The 16187-nt window shown below is 43.0% G+C and overlaps 1 protein-coding gene across 1 annotated transcript in view; it reads left to right on the top strand.

The window, feature by feature from the left end:
- The window catches only part of col5a2a (collagen, type V, alpha 2a), a 41864-nt gene that overhangs the window by 14334 nt on the left and 11343 nt on the right, over positions 1 to 16187 (top strand). Inside the window, exons 2-25 of the mRNA XM_084451820.1 lie at positions 5680 to 5907; positions 6409 to 6425; positions 6538 to 6570; positions 6743 to 6775; positions 7397 to 7450; positions 9412 to 9504; positions 10184 to 10261; positions 10500 to 10544; positions 10647 to 10700; positions 10832 to 10885; positions 11094 to 11147; positions 11401 to 11454; positions 11751 to 11804; positions 12025 to 12069; positions 12937 to 12990; positions 13152 to 13196; positions 13414 to 13467; positions 13645 to 13743; positions 14135 to 14179; positions 14318 to 14416; positions 14812 to 14865; positions 15140 to 15247; positions 15441 to 15494; positions 15922 to 16020. Coding sequence (XP_084307946.1) covers positions 5680 to 5907; positions 6409 to 6425; positions 6538 to 6570; positions 6743 to 6775; positions 7397 to 7450; positions 9412 to 9504; positions 10184 to 10261; positions 10500 to 10544; positions 10647 to 10700; positions 10832 to 10885; positions 11094 to 11147; positions 11401 to 11454; positions 11751 to 11804; positions 12025 to 12069; positions 12937 to 12990; positions 13152 to 13196; positions 13414 to 13467; positions 13645 to 13743; positions 14135 to 14179; positions 14318 to 14416; positions 14812 to 14865; positions 15140 to 15247; positions 15441 to 15494; positions 15922 to 16020 — 1607 coding nt within the window. The remainder of the gene's footprint in view (positions 1 to 5679; positions 5908 to 6408; positions 6426 to 6537; positions 6571 to 6742; positions 6776 to 7396; positions 7451 to 9411; positions 9505 to 10183; positions 10262 to 10499; positions 10545 to 10646; positions 10701 to 10831; positions 10886 to 11093; positions 11148 to 11400; positions 11455 to 11750; positions 11805 to 12024; positions 12070 to 12936; positions 12991 to 13151; positions 13197 to 13413; positions 13468 to 13644; positions 13744 to 14134; positions 14180 to 14317; positions 14417 to 14811; positions 14866 to 15139; positions 15248 to 15440; positions 15495 to 15921; positions 16021 to 16187) is intronic.

Below are 16187 nucleotides of genomic sequence, written 5' to 3'. Positions count from 1 at the left end.
AGGAAACACTCAAATAATTTGGATTAGATTTTTAATACACAATTTGACCCAAGCTTGGTGATAAGTGAATACCTAACTATAACATTGACACCAATTATTTATCTTAGAAGACTCTGGTACTTTCTGTTCTGGTGTGCCGTGTGCAGTTGTAATCCTCAATAAGTACATGATAGCTGGAAAGTAAGTTTTCCACATTATAAAATTGCACACAAGCCCTTCTTGATTACAGCAGTATTACGGTAAAGACATTAAAGATCATGTTCTAACATCTCAGTCTCGTCTACTCCGGGGAGGGAGTCTACACCGACCTCCACAGCAGTTGACCATTGGAAGGTTTGGCAGAGCAGAGACAGTGGAAATCTGGGGGTCAGTGAGTAGAGGGGGGGGGGGGAATGGGTAATTTAGGTGGACCGCAATATTCCATCCAGGCTAAACACAGTGGGAACAAGTCATGTGCGCCATTTGTCATTAAAGGAGACAAGCTTTAAAGAAGACACGAAGCAAAAGCCCAGACATGTAATCAGTAAGCTACTTATTCATTTGAACTCTCCTGGCTCTCCTTCCACACCCTGGATAAACTGCGTTGTTTTTGAAAGCCAATGTGAGGAGCATGTTTAAACCAGAAGGGTGTTTGCTCCATGCCTTTCGAAAGTTCCTTGTTCCAACTTGGCTCAACTGCTAATCCCCAACGCTGCTCCACACCACCCAGCTCTGGAATATGAAATGGGGTGTGTTTTTGAGAGGCAAATGACCATAAAATCTTTTCTTTCAAAGGAAGGCAGCAACCCTGGCTATACTGATAGAGGCTGGTGACAGAGGGCAAAAGGATAATGAAAGGGTGTAAATGTGTGTTCACACCACTCCGTAGACAAACTGCCAAAAATTAGGTGTTGTCAAAGTTTTTAACCCCATGACACCAAAAATACTGTGTTGGTGGCTGTGCATAACAGCAAGCACTTATAGCTTAATCAGTGAACCAATTACAGAAAAGTTCACAGGTCAGTTGGTGTCTAAAGATGTATGTCTGGTTTGACACCAGGGGTTTCAAATCAGGATTGCACAGCTGCTCCAAGCTCACAACCAGCAGCTGGAAGTCATCTACACCGCCTAGAAAACAGATCTTTTCCCTAAAGAGATCCACACTGTCAGTCGGGACGCAGAGAGATTTGTTACCTCCACCCAGAGTGCACACTGGGCGGAGAGTCATTTTCTTTAGTCGCGTGTGTGGTTCTTTCTGCCCCTCCGTTAATTTGTTAGTTTGTTAGTCAGCGGGATTAAGCAAAAAGTACCAGACCAATTTTCATTAAAGTCGGTGGAGGGTTGTAGCATGGGCCAAGGAAGAACGCCATACATTTTTGAGCGGATCTGAATCACAGGCAGATCCATGAATTGAAACTAAATGTTGAGAGAAACCAGCTCCCCATGTGCGGGCGCTAGAAACATGGGATTTTGGACTGGGGTGTGCAGGGGGAGAGTCTGGGGGAGAGTCCCGGAGGAGTTGGGCTCTGGAGCGAAAAATGTAATCCTCCAATTGTTGATGGGGGGATTGAACCTACCGATTGCAGCAATACCAAACATGTCCTGCTCGCACGCACGTTCGACAGAGCTAGTGGGTTTAAACACACAATGGTAATGGCAAGCACGTCTCAATCTTTTTTTTGAACAAATGTCCTCTTAACAGTTGGTCTGCGTCTTTGGGGATAGAAAGGGATGGTGTGTGTGTGTGAGAGAGAGAGAGATACAGAGAGATACGAAGAGAAAGAAATACAGTTTAAGTGACTCATTGTTTCCATAAGGTCATTTTCTAACCTCACAGACTTCTGGCTTCAATGGCTGACTCCCCAAACCCAGAGTATTTCCACATTAGCCAGGGAAAATCCATAAAGTTGCTTTTTTTCAGCCCCCTTCCCCCCTCTGTCTGCATCTGCCAGATACATTACATTTGAGATAATTTCTTACTTTTCCCAAGTTGTTAGTTGGGTGTCACGCTTTTTTCCATTGAGGGTGCTGTGGCTCATTGTTATCTCACAACTGTCTGGTGAGTGTGTGGTCAGAAGAGGTCCTCTCTCAGACATTGGCTCATGTCGAATAACCCCCATCGGAATCCATGTTCTAGGACAGGAAAAGGGAAAATTATCAGCCCTCTGGCTCACAGACTGGGAAGACGGGTGGAAAATGTAACATTAGGCGGACTCCACAAAGGGAAGGCTTGCTTTTTCACCGTTGTCACGATGTGGCCTTAGCGGACGGCTTTTACAGCGTCTGCAGAAAGTACGGAGCCTGTGATGAATTCCGGTAAGCTGAGAGGAGGGGGAAAGCGAACCTCGCCTTCATCCCTCGCTGAGGGTTTTTTTTAAGGCCGCCCCTGTGAACCAGACTTCTCTCCCAGTAAACTTCAGACTCTCTTGATGCCCCCTTTTGAAAAACCTCAACAGAAAAAAAAGACATTTTTGCAGTCCGTAGCTCGACTCTTTCTCTTATTCCAATCGTATTCCTCTGTGTAATGTGTGTAATAGACGTGCATTTAACACACGGTTAACTAACCTTCATGCGCAAATACCATGCGCACAAAGCTGTCTGCTGCCGGTAATAAAGTTGTCAAGGTATAAGAAGCACAAGAGGACTGGGATTTATAAATTCCCTGGGCACTATTCAATCAAAACCAGTTACAGGGTATCTGGGTAGTAACATTTGGTTTGGTTATAACACACACTTCTGCTGTGTAGGAAATCAAGTGTGAATTGCATATGAAGTTAAGTCTTTCCGTTTTTGCATGTTTACAAACTTATATTGGTTTCAAATGTACATTCTCACTGCAGTACATACTGTGCACTATCAACACTTAATGGTCCCTCTCCTGGATGGAAAAGCCCCTATAATGTCAACAATTCACATGTGATTATGACCACTAAATGGATGCAAGACTGCTGATTTTTTTTTTTGCAGACTAGCTATCCTTTCGGAGGACTGGGTCCCCAGATAGCAAGCGGATCTGGGCCATATATGGGCCGCAACTAAACCACAAGGGCCAGATCTGGCCTGTATATGGCCCAGATCCGCTTGCTATCTGGGTCTTGTTTTTAGCCGTGTCAAATACCTTAATGGTCTTACCTCTTCCTGAAGGTGTCCACTGTGTCTGTAGCATCTAAACACACACAGACATGTGTGCATGTGCGTACTCACACACACACGCACACGCACACGCACGCACACACACACACATCCATCTTGTGAGTGTTCTTGTGGCTGTGGAGCCCAATCTGTGATCCACTGTCTGCCACAAACAGAACCGGTGAAAGATTTGACTGGGGGTATGTGGGTGTGGTACCGGCTTCACGTCTCTCCCGACGGTCCGTCGATCACCCCGGTCCTCCTCAAGCTCATGTGCTTCTTGTCGTCGGAGCTGCCAGCACCAGGGGCATCGAGGGTCACACAGGGTCATTTTCCGTTACCTAATGGGAGACATGGTGGAGGCTGGGCTCTATGGATCAGCAACGGGGTTGTTCCACCATATGGACAACCTACAGTAGACAGAGGGATGAGGTACTGTAGCAGGGGGCTTCCCAATGGTGTGTGTGTATGTGTGTGTGTGTAGTTGTTTGTATGCTTGTGTAGTTTTTTGTTTGTGCAGTTAGTGTGTGTGTACTTTTGTTTGGTGTGTTCCTGTGTGTACATTTGTGTGTGTGTGTACTGTACAGTATGTGGTGTGTGTGTGCAGTTTTGTTGGAGTCCATGCCATGCTCATGACTAATGACCACAGACAGTCAGTCATGGTCTGGGGAAATACCACTGCTGCTGCTGCCACACTCACTTACGGGACCGTCCAATAGGCTTTCATTACACTGCCATGTCAGCACCGCAGCCAAGCATTGATTTACCTCCAATTTGAGATATCTTAGTAGTCCCCATTTCCTTTGTTAAGGCGTCTTTAAGGTTGATTTACGATATCAGTAACATCACCCCCCCAGCTCTTCAGTCAGCTGGACCTCTTTGGTTTCGTTTGATCTGCTTCCCAGGGGAAGAGCGTTCTGTGTTACTATATCTCTGCAGGGTTGCCAGGTTTGCTTGTTGTCTTTGCTTAGCCAACATTCACTTTATTCAGAGAATAGTGAAGAAAGGAGATACAGTATGAGGTAATGGCTGACCCACATGTCTGGGGTGGTACTTTTATGTTTTTGATGTGGTTGGTAAAGGGACATCAATTATGTGGCTGCGTTTTGATCATTGAAGACTGCAGCAATTCCGCAATGAGCTTATCTGCAGGATGGTCTTTGTCGTGCCAAAGGATGACATGCTGTAGCAGACTGGACAGTTTGTTTCCTCCAAGTTGAACTGTAGGTCTTTCTAAAATATAGGGTTTACTGGGGATACAGAATGAAATTATTGCATTGAAATACTGCATCTGGTAAAATATTCTAGGAGACAGTATTCTGGCTCTATGATGTATCTAAATGTAGGAAAATTTTGATATATCATCAGTCTACTTTACATTATTATGTAACTAGCCCTTTAAGGGGCACATAAATTGGCCTAATAAGGGCTAAGTACAACTGTTAACTGTCCAAAATATGTGTGCGGTTGTCAAGGGTTACTTGTAATGATCATGGCTGCCACCTGCTGTTTACAATAGGAAAAGTTAAAGCCCTTTGAATAACCTCGAACCTCAACTACACAGATCTGAGATCAGATTACTGCTCCCCCACTCAGAACTCCCAGTCCAAGACAATCCATTTGGGATGAAAACGCATGTGACTGTGTTTGTAGTAGTTAAGAGCCCTTAATTAACTCGGTTCAGTGCGTTTAGTGGATGAGTTGAAGTGTAAGTATGTGCAGTGGTGCAGGTGAACCAAGAAACTTCTGCAGGAACTGCTTTTCTTTCTGAATAGGTATTAGGTTTGCAAATTTTCCCTGGGGATCAATTAAATAAGTAACATTAATACAACAATAATACATATTTTTTTATTTTATTCATAAAGCACGTCTTTACTCTATAATAATAATAATAATAATAATAATAATAATTATAATAATTATAGTATCTATGGGACATGGTGTTCATAGATGATTTTTTCCAGTCCCTTTTTCCCTGGACTGAGTCAGGTTTTTGAGGCATAGCCTGGGGAGGAAATGAGCTCATGTCTGACAGCGGGAGACTTTACTAGAACCAAGTTTCACCTTTTCCACTGCCCTTTCTCCCCTGTAGTTCAGCTGAGATTTTATCGTTAACATAATGGAAACATATGTTTCCCATTATCCTGTAAAATGCACCGGCACAGTTACCTGTGACTGGTTTAGGATAGGGGAAAAAAAGATACCGTCAGACTAACAATGCATTTCTTCTGCTGTGTTTCATGTGCTTCTGTAGTTAAATTGTGATAATGCCCTGTTGTTGTGGATCATTGGCATGGCAGCAATGTGGGACACTGGTGTTACCTGATCTGAAAATCAGCTATTTGAGAGCATTGTTTTGGAGATGTCACTGGGGAACTCAGAGGTATACAGATTGCCTAGCATTTTCATTAGAAAGATTGAGAAACATCTAATTAGATATCACCTGTGTGGTCAATCAAGACCAGCGATTTGGAATTTCAGCTTAACTTTGTTCTTCAATTGTCTCTCATCAATCGAGTAGGCCTAGCTCACAAATTATTTCAAACTGCATTTCCCCGTGTCTTCCAGGAGATGATCTGGACTGCATATTGGACGGCCAGGTCTACAGCAACAAGGACATCTGGAAACCGGCGCCATGTCGGATCTGCGTGTGCGACAGCGGCTCGGTGTTGTGCGACGAGGTGCAGTGTGACGTGCTGACCAACTGCGATAAGGTGGTCATCCCTGAGGGAGAGTGCTGCCCCATCTGCGAAAATGCCGCCACAACGGACGTGGGCGGGAACGACCGGTCTACGGGTGAGCGCTCGCCGCCGCCGAAAGTGTCGGATCAGAATCGGAATTTTGACTGGTAGAGTCTGTTGAATTAAGTCAGTTAGAGTAAGCCTTATTGGGAAGTGTGTCTGTGCTTATATGAGATGGTTAATAGTAGTGAAAGTCACCATGAGTGTCTCTACAGTGATTATTAGGCCTTTTGTAGATTGAGGAATTGCTGTAGGCTACATCGAGCCTAATGCGATCAGAGCTTCCATCTCTCTGATTCTGAATGCTATGGCTTGTGGTACAGTAGACTCAGAGGGCTCAAACTCTGTCTCACCTATGTTTTCACCTGGTTGTTGGTCTGAAGCTTGACAGGACACTCTTTCAATAGCCCCAATATGTTATGATTTCATGAGGCACTGAGGGTTTGCATAGGGGATGCCAGTGCACAGTGAACTTTCCTTGCATTTTAACAATGTCTGTGGTCTATGGTGTCCATGAATTCATATTTACATATTTTATCTGACAATTTGTTTTCAGAGGGCAGAGTGTACAGGGTAAGTGTAATGTTAACATCAGTCACATCCTTTCTGTCTATCCTTTATGGAATTGTATTTTCATTTTGACTTCATGCAACCTAATATATTTTCATAATTGTCCTCTTTTCAGGGTCAGAAGGGGGAGCCCGGAGATGTTCCAATTGTAAGTGTGGGTCTTATTTTTATAATTTAGAAATTTAAGCTCAAACCTTTATTTATACTTGTAAAGCACTGAGGTTTCCCTAATTTACAGTACAGAAATAGTATTATATGTTTTAGTAGTGTATTTATATGAGAAAGGTGTATTCAACCCTTAATCATCTACTGTATCACAGGTGACTGGAATCAGAGGTCGTCCTGGACCTATGGTAAGGCTGTACTTTTGAATATTTGCTGTCAAAAAATGTAAACACAAGCCTTATTACAGCTTTATGTGTACAAATGACTACAATATATACATCTAGAACCCTTTCCTGTAGTACTGTAGTACTGTCAATGCTCATCTCCGTGAGTCGACACTAGATGGCATAAGAGCACAGTTACCTCTCTGTTCACCTGAAGGGGTTCCTCTCTGTTCTCCTGAAGGGGTAACTCTCTGTTCACCTGAAGGGGTTCCTCTCTGTTCTCCTGAAGGGGTTCCTCTCTGTTCTCCTGAAGGGGTTCCTTTCTGTTCACCTGAAGGGGTTCCTCTCTGTTCACCTGAAGGGGTTCCTCTCTGTTCTCCTGAAGGGGTTCCTCTCTGTTCTCCTGAAGGGGTTCCTCTCTGTTCACCTGAAGGGGTTCCTCTCTGTTCTCCTGAAGGGGTTCCTCTCTGTTCTCCTGAAGGGGTTCCTCTCTGTTCTCCTGAAGGGGTTCCTCTCTGTCACCTGAAGGGGTTCCTGTTTGCACAGACCAACTCCCCTGTTTTAGTTATAATAATAGGACAGCATGTTTAGCAACACTATTGCAAGGAACCATTAGAACCTTTCAAATGTGTTTAATCCCAACAGGGTCCTCCCGGAGCACCAGGATTCAGAGGAGATCGAGGACACAAAGGAAGGCCTGTATGTTCCTGATAATCACTCAATTCAATTCACTGTTGAATTTGTTGATCTTTTTTGTGATTGATTGATTGATTGATTGATTGATTGATTGATTCGCTTACCGTTACACATTTATGTAAACATGATTTGGAGAATTATATGTTAGACATTTAGCCCTATTTGTGGTCTGACTACCATGAACCTGAAACAAAGAGACCACAATTTCACTGATCGTTCCAGTATTGAGCTAGCTGCAGTTTTTATGCAGGCTCTCACTGGGCTACAATGGAAGTCAATGAGTTGGAAAACCTATGATAAAGTGGTTTTCTGAGACGGTAAGCACAGGGTGTAATCTTACCAGTCTCAGTATGCTCTCCTGTGAAATGTATCGCAATCCAAATGTTTTTAAATGTTTGGCATGGCTTGGACATAAGCAACCCCCTGGCGCTTGTTTTCACTGTTACCACAGAGGACTATGTCATGCCAAACACCTAAAAATATTTGGATTGTGATACATTTCACTGGAGACCACACAGAGACTGGTAAGAATACACCCTGTGCTTCCCGTCTCAGAAACGCACATTTATCATAGTTTTGTAACTAAGTTTTATGTTCATAGTAGACAGACCACAAATAGGGCTAAATGTCCAAAATAGCACACTACCCCTTTAAATATGGAATGTATTAACATCATGACCAGACAAAATTGTCAGCAATCAGTTCTTGTCCATGGGAAAGTTTCCCTCTCAGGCGATCATGTCAGCCTTATGGTAATGATAAATGGCCTTTGAATCTATGACTCCTTTGATGGAACAGAGTGAATCCTGGAAGTGTGACAAATGAATTCAAAACTGCCATTATGTATTTACTTTTCCCCCCTTCAAATAAAAAAGTAAACCTGTTAGAATTGTGAGAGTAATAACGATAACCTCAATGGAAATAAGGCTGGGACTTTTATTTTGACAGATTGCAGTGCACTGCCATGACACACTGGTGTGTCAATAAATTAAATCAATCAATCAATCAATAAAGTGATAGGAAAGTTCAAAATGGCCGGTATACTGGGGTGGAGGCTCTTCATTTTGATGTGTTGCTTCTATATGATAAAGTGGTTACAGGGTGAAAAATTGTGCAAAACAAGTTATATTTTAAATCCAAGGACAATAGATCAACACAGCATACAGCCAACCCTGAAATTGACTTTTTTTCTGCAAGCTAATGAATTCAGCCCCCAAGTTGATAAATGGGTATGCCACTCTTATTGAAATGTGGAATCCATTATTGGACTATTATTGGATATCTACTTTTACAAAATAACATTAATCCACATGATGTATTACGTACCATTCGATTAAACAGCTTTATCGTTATATTATCTGTATCATTCTAATCAGCAAGAAGCCATTCTGAGGAACTACTACTAAAAACACATGCAAAAGTATGAATGCTAATATTCTAATGTTTCATTGTGTATTATGCCTTGTTGGCTACATAATCAGAATTGGTTTTATTGCCATTGTAGTTTTTCGACATACTAGGAATTTGCTTTCGGTCGTGGTGCATAACATGGAGACAACATTGGACAGGGTGCAGGGACGAGACAGGACAGTGCAAAGACAGGACAGTGCAAGAGCAGTACAAAATACCAGTGCAAAATTACATATATATATATATATACACACACAAAGTGTAGTGCGGTAAGTGTATATACAGTGAGTGTGTGAAGTGTAATGTGTACAGTATGTGAGTGTGTGTATGGTGTGTGTGTGGTGTGATATGTGAGTGTGTGTATGGTGTGTGAAGTGTAATGTGTATGTGAGTGTGTGTGAGTGTGGTGTCATTCAGTACATTAAGTGGTCATGTGTAAGTGTCTCTCAACAGTGGCTTCATCTCGTGACGTTCATAAACAGGCCACTGATTATGTTTGTTAAGCCTTTAGCCTGGCTTCTTGGTTGATGTGCGATGTGGCCCTCTATGACCAGGGTTTACGAGGTTCAGTAGGGTACGACGGAGAGCCCGGTGTGCCAGGAAACCCGGGAGAACCCGGACCCCCAGGACACCAGACTCATCCTGGGGTGAGTAAATTAGTCGCTTACCTTTTAAAACCTGTACTTCATCCGCCAATTCGACTGAGACTCTCTTCGGACTTTGACTCTGTGTTCCCTGTGAGACATACAGTAAGGCTTGAGAGGGACATACACCAGTTAGCCTTGTGAGACCATCCTGATTTCCTCATGAGGCTACCAAAGAGTGGCACCATTACTCAAAATGAAGATGGAGTTTGTTTTTTTCTTCCAGAAGTCACATTAAGATTTGCATTTGCAACTGGGCAGAAAGATAATACAGAAATGTTGAAAAATGTTGGCTTATTTGTTTTGTGATCACACACTTCATCACATGCTGTTGACATTCATACTGTACCACCCACAGTTCCAAACTATACAACTGGATTGCTGGTGATGCACACTTATACTTCAATAACAACCAACAACAACCAATCAAAATTGACCTCCAAAACAACAATCTCATTAACGACCGACTGTATGCACATGTAGCTGACAGAATATATCCAGTTACACTTTAATGTTGAATATTTCAGAAAGAATATGCTGTATCTGCAGTCTTGAACATATATACTTCCCCATGCCAATACCTACCCCTCGATTCTCCTTTGGTTTCGTTAGTTAAATGCTCATCATCAGGCTCATTTCAGGGTTGAAACGTGTGTCCTGAGGTCTCTTCTGCTCTGTACAGGGACTTGGGGCTCACATGGCAGGAGGCTTCGGGGATGAGAAATCAGCCGGCCAGATGGCCATGGTTCCAGGGACGAGGGTAAGACGGTCAGGGGTGTTCACACATTCAGGTCTTTTTATAGCGCTAATGGCTCATCAAGACTTGGATTGAATTGCACTGTAATTGAAGGGACTTTTTGGCAAGAACGACGCTTAAAACTGTCCAGGTGTTTGATTATAGTATTCAGCGGAACAAATTGGTGCACTTAGGTTACTGTCTCTTACTCTGTAAAACATTATTTCAGTGGATAACTGAGGATGATATGTGCTTGTTATAGGGAGAAGCAGGAACAAGAGGTCCTCCTGGGCCCAACGGACAGGCTGTAAGTACAAACCAATTATCATTGACCTCCAGTTGGCTTCTGCATATTTTATATCCCATTGGAACAAGCATCAATGCAATTCTGTCTCTGTCTTACTTATAGGGTCATGCTGGACCACAAGGACCCCCTGGAGATGTTGGTGATCCCGGTCAAATGGTGCGACGACAATATCCCTGCCACATTGTGGTCCCACACATCCACACACACACATCCAGACATCCCTATCAGATTTAGTAGTATACATACCAATATTGTGTCGTGTAACTAATGCTGGCCTTCTGTTGTAGGGTTCTTCTGGGACAAGGGGACCGGAGGGCCCTGCAGGGAAGCCTGGTGAAGACGTGAGTCATCTCTGACCTTTGACCTTAGTTTTAGATCCCATAACGAGAAACAGACCCCCAAAAAACACCCGATCCATATGAGAGGGTGCAGATTTGCTCATCTGCAGTATAAACATGAGTATCGGTAATCAGCCAGTTGATGAATTGTAGGTCAGTGCTTTTCAGCAGTGTCCATCCGAGGTCTGATTCTCATGTGACCTCATTACAGGGTGAATCCGGAAAACCAGGAAACTCAGGAGAAATGGGATTCCCTGGGTCAGCGGTGAGGAAACTAACTGATATCATTCTGAATAATATGAGTGTTGATTGAGGTCAAATTAACACTCAAACCTTGGAGGCTTGTAGCTTGCATTCCCTCAATTCTGGTTCAAATGTGTTTTGCAAAAACTGTCAAATACTTAGGGTGTACTGAGTTCACACCCAGAACCATTGGAACAGCTAAACTGAAGTTGCAAAGTGCAAACTAATATTAATCAAGAAAATGCTTTCAAGTACTTGCTTTGTCATATTTTCAGGGAGCTAGAGGATTTCCTGGGACACCTGGGCCTCCTGGATTGAAAGGCCACAGAGTAAGTTTAACCCCAGTATCGTTTGGAGTATTTATTCTCTATTCTTACTCGAAAATTGTCTGTTCAGTGTCTGGAAACTGCTCTTTAGACAACAGAAATCACTAATGTTTCAGTTTTTGACTGAAGAGACCAGATTTGACAGGACACTATGGAAAAATTAATTGTATCTTGTTTACCCCAAGTCACCCAATATTTCTTCAAATCTCTAATCTAATTCTATATCTAATCTATAAATATTTAACTAAAATAAAATATTGATCCCTACAGTACTTGTGATATACACTTTTTGCTTTCAGGGTCATGGAGGTCCAATGGGTCTAAAGGGTGAAATTGGAGCTGTTGGATCAAAGGTAAAAAATTAAACATCATAAATAACAAACTATTTAATGATGCATACAGTATAATGACCACCATCTTTGTTTTCTACTTACCATACTACAATATAGTACTGTATCATATAAAATATCGCTATTTTTGTATTTTGTTATAAAATTGAGTCACTGTTACACAATGACTCTTACTGTTACTGTATAAATCATCAAGGTTTTGATTGTGTGACTGATCTACTAGGGGGCGACAGGTCCTACTGGTTCTATTGGAGCACCTGGTCCGATGGTAAGTTGAAAACAAGGTTATATATGTTAGATCTTAGGATGCATACAATGACTTATCTACAATATATATCATCTCATTTCATTAAGGGCTTATGGATGCTTCATTAACCAAAACGCTTCTGATTACTTAAAGTTGGATGCCAACCAAATTCAATCCAGGAAGGGCAATATGGTCATTTGATTACCTTTACAATGCCTGTAATAGGAAATGAATCATCTTCTTCCAAAATGTAGTCGTGAGTAATGTAGTCGTGAGTAATGCTAGTTGGCAAAATGCAGTGACTTTGACTCGAGGCCTTGTCATCACAAGGGCATAATCAGTCATACTGTAGATATACCTCAGGCTGTGACCCCTTTTTAGGGCTGCAGTACAGCCCTGACTATTAAATTGATGTGAATGAACACTTGTTTTATATTTAAACATATCTGGATTTTTTTTTTAGTTTTGCCTTTAAATGTGTAGGCTACATGTACTGCTTTACTGTGAAAGTGATACTACTACTACATGTAACTACTACTACTACTACAGTACTACTACATGTAACTACTACTACTACTACTAACACTATTACATGTAACTACTACTACTACATGTAACTACTACTACTACATGTAACTACTACTACTACTACATGTACAGTAACTACTACTACTACTACTACTACTACTACTACCACTACTACTACTACTATTACTACTACTACTACTACTACTACTACTGCTACTGCTACTGCTACTGCTACTACTACTACTACTACTATTACTACTACTACTACTACTACTACTACTACTACTACTACTACTATTACTACTAATACTACTACTACTACTAATAATAATAATAATAATATTATATTGTCCGATGTAGGGTCCTTCTGGAATGCCTGGAGAGAGAGGCCGGTCAGGACCCAGTGGAGCACCAGTAAGAGAGTGTTTGTCATGTTGTCAAGTTTATTTGCCTTTTGTACTTTTCAGGTTTCAAAATACACAAATACACACACAATGGAATTAACAGTGCATTCAAAACTGTCTAACGAAGGAGAAATTCAACAAATTTAAGATTTTTATTTTTTTGTCTTCTAGGGTATGCGAGGTGCATCTGGCAACTTCGGCAAACCAGGCCCATCGGTAAGAAAGGCAGAGATACATTAACGTGCTAGAGCTAAAATGACAACCACTATTGTGTATGAAGACCATGCAAAATGCTTGTAAATGGTCCATATAATAGCGTAGTCATGTTTGAAATTGAATTAACAACGGCTACTACTTTCAATCCAGATGATCAACTCCCTTTAGTACTATGTGAAATAATACTCTAAATTGACCTCATGTTTGATTCTTTCAGGGCCCCTTGGGCATGAATGGACCACCGGGATATCCAGGAACTCCAGGAATGAAGGCAAGAAAGAGAATTCATATCAAATAATTCATATTAGTGCCTGTTTAAGTCCCCAATATGATAATGTTGTGCCGATCCACCATGTCGACTCTTGGCACTGTACTTTAGGCACTGTAAATGGTCAGGGACTTGTTGATATTGAAACTGAGACTTGACGGCTAGCGTTGCTCTCCTTAGGGTCAATCCGGCCCCACAGGGGTCCGAGGCCCTGAGGGTCAACAGGGTCAGAGGGGTGAGACCGGACATCTGGGCCGATCTGGACCAGCTGGCATGAGCGTGAGCGTCTTACTGTACATCTCACTGCACACTCCATAACAAACATGCTATGCTAATATACAGTATACTGGACTTGCACACCCACGCAAACACACATAAACACTCACACACACACACACACGCATGCAACCCCGCACGCAAGAACACACACACACACACACACACAAACACAAACACACACACACACCCAAACACTCTCTCTCTCTCTCTCTCTCTCTCTCTCTCTCTCTCTCACACACACACACACACACACACACACACACTTTTCTTTCTCTCTCTCTCTCTCTCTCTCTCTCTCACACACACACACACACACACACACACACACACACACACACACACACACACACACACACACGCTAATCAAATACTGTGCATTTCCCATTTGCAGGGACCCACAGGAACAGATGGAGGTCCGGGCAGCAAAGGTCCAGTGGTACGTTGATGTCCAGTGGCACTTTTTGATATGTCTAAATTATATAACGGTATCAGTGGTATCAATGTACAGTCCTGTACCCAGAGATGGAACACTTTGCATATTCATTGTAAACTGAAAGGTGTTTGTTCTCTGTAGGGTAATATTGGCACACAGGGGGCGGGTGGCCACCTCGGACCTGCTGGTCCACCAGGACCACAAGGGAGCACCGGACAGCCCGGCATCAAAGGCCAATTGGTAATGTAGCTCCTGCTGGCTGTATAAACCCAACTGTACCAGGCAGGCTCTAGCCAACGCCGAAGTAATTGAAAGGGTTTCAAATAGTACTTCGACCCCCCAGGTCTGATGCCACCCACTTGTTCAATGTTCTCTCCCTCTCTCTCATCCATCCCTTATCCCTCTCTCTCATCCATCCCTCATCTTCTGCATATCTATAATATGCTAATAGGTTGACTTTTCCATCAGGTGTGACTATCAGACTATGACTTTCAGACTCTGGGTTTCATGCCCCCCCCCCCCCCACTACACACACACACCACCACCACCACAGCAGACATGCTGACGCCATAAATAGGTTTTATCAAAGGAATTGCGAGGATGTTAATTTGTGTCTTCTCATGTCTCTGTTCTAGGGAGATGTGGGCATCCCTGGGTTCAAAGGAGATTCTGGACCCAAAGGAGAACCTGTAAGCCCAAATGTTATGATGACAGTGCATTTATGTGGCTCGTCATTTTTTTGTAGTCTTGTGGTACTTATTTGTAAGACAATATAATATCCAACATGAATGGCATTTAGAGGCGAGAGCTTGACAATATACTGTACGTTGGACTGCTACAAATATGAACCATTCTCTCATATAGTAGATCAAAGTTGATTCTTACGTCAAAAATTGGTGTCTAATTGAGCCTTTTTACAACATTTGCTGATTTGGAGGATGTTTTATTGTCCTATTGTCTTAGGGTTCTCCTGGTTCCCAAGGAGTGCTCGGACCTCAGGGTGAGGAGGGCAAGAGAGGCACCCGGGGCGATTCTGGGTCAGTGGGCCCGCTTGGACCCGTTGGAGAGAGAGTGAGTCACCACCGAACTGCCTCCGTGTGATTGTGTATACCAACAGGTGCCCTGGCGTGTGGGTGAATCGCATTTTAATGGGATATTTAATCTTATTGTAAACGCTCCAGTAAGTTGGAAACGACACCACCCCTGTGCACAACATGTGCTCAACATCATTAGGTTAAGTATTAAATGTACATTTCTTTTTCAGGGTGCTCCTGGTAACAGAGGATTTCCTGGTGCTGATGGATTGCCTGGCCCCAAGGTAGAGTCATGAAATATCAATGCTCAAGAAGTGATCGTTATGTTGCGGGGGACATTTTACACACCTATTTTGCTTCTCTACTTACTGTACAGTAGGTATCTATGCTCAGTGTACAGTAGGGTATGTTAACCCATGGGCTTCTGGGGAGGTGGGATGTGGAACTGATTACCCAGGGCTCCAGTAGGGAGGGGGCCCTTTAGGGAGTCATCCAGTAGGGGGGGGGGCGGGGGGAGAAAGAGTTGTCCCGGGGGAGAGTCATCCCGGGGTGGGGAAAAGAGAAAGAGTGGGGGGCCCAGAGTGGGGGGCCCAGAGATTGTTAATGTATAGGGCCCAGAATTTTGTGTTAACCAATCAATTACAAAAGCGACCCGTCTGACAAAAGTATACAGAGACCATCCTCTAATCAAGGGTTCTGGTTCATTTGAAGGGGGCTGTAGGAGACCGCGGAACCTCAGGGCCGCCGGGTCCGAAAGGTTCTGGAGGTGACCCTGGACGCACTGGAGAGCCTGGTCTGCCAGGAGCAAGGGTAATGTTGGAATAGCCTTGCCTGCCTTAGACAACTGTCCAGCTACCTGTCCAGCCCTAATCTTTAACCATTCATCCCTTCATAAACCACATAAACCTTTTTACCTTGTCCCTGGAAGGTTTTACAAGTCCCTACAAGCCGATTTTCATTGTTTTTTTATTTTCTTT

Source organism: Borostomias antarcticus, assembly GCF_949987555.1.
Source record: "Borostomias antarcticus genome assembly, chromosome: 17".
NCBI classification, from domain to species: domain Eukaryota; kingdom Metazoa; phylum Chordata; class Actinopteri; order Stomiiformes; family Stomiidae; genus Borostomias; species Borostomias antarcticus.
The sequence above is the reverse complement of the archived record's forward strand: the minus strand, read 5'-3'. Positions and strand labels throughout refer to the sequence as shown.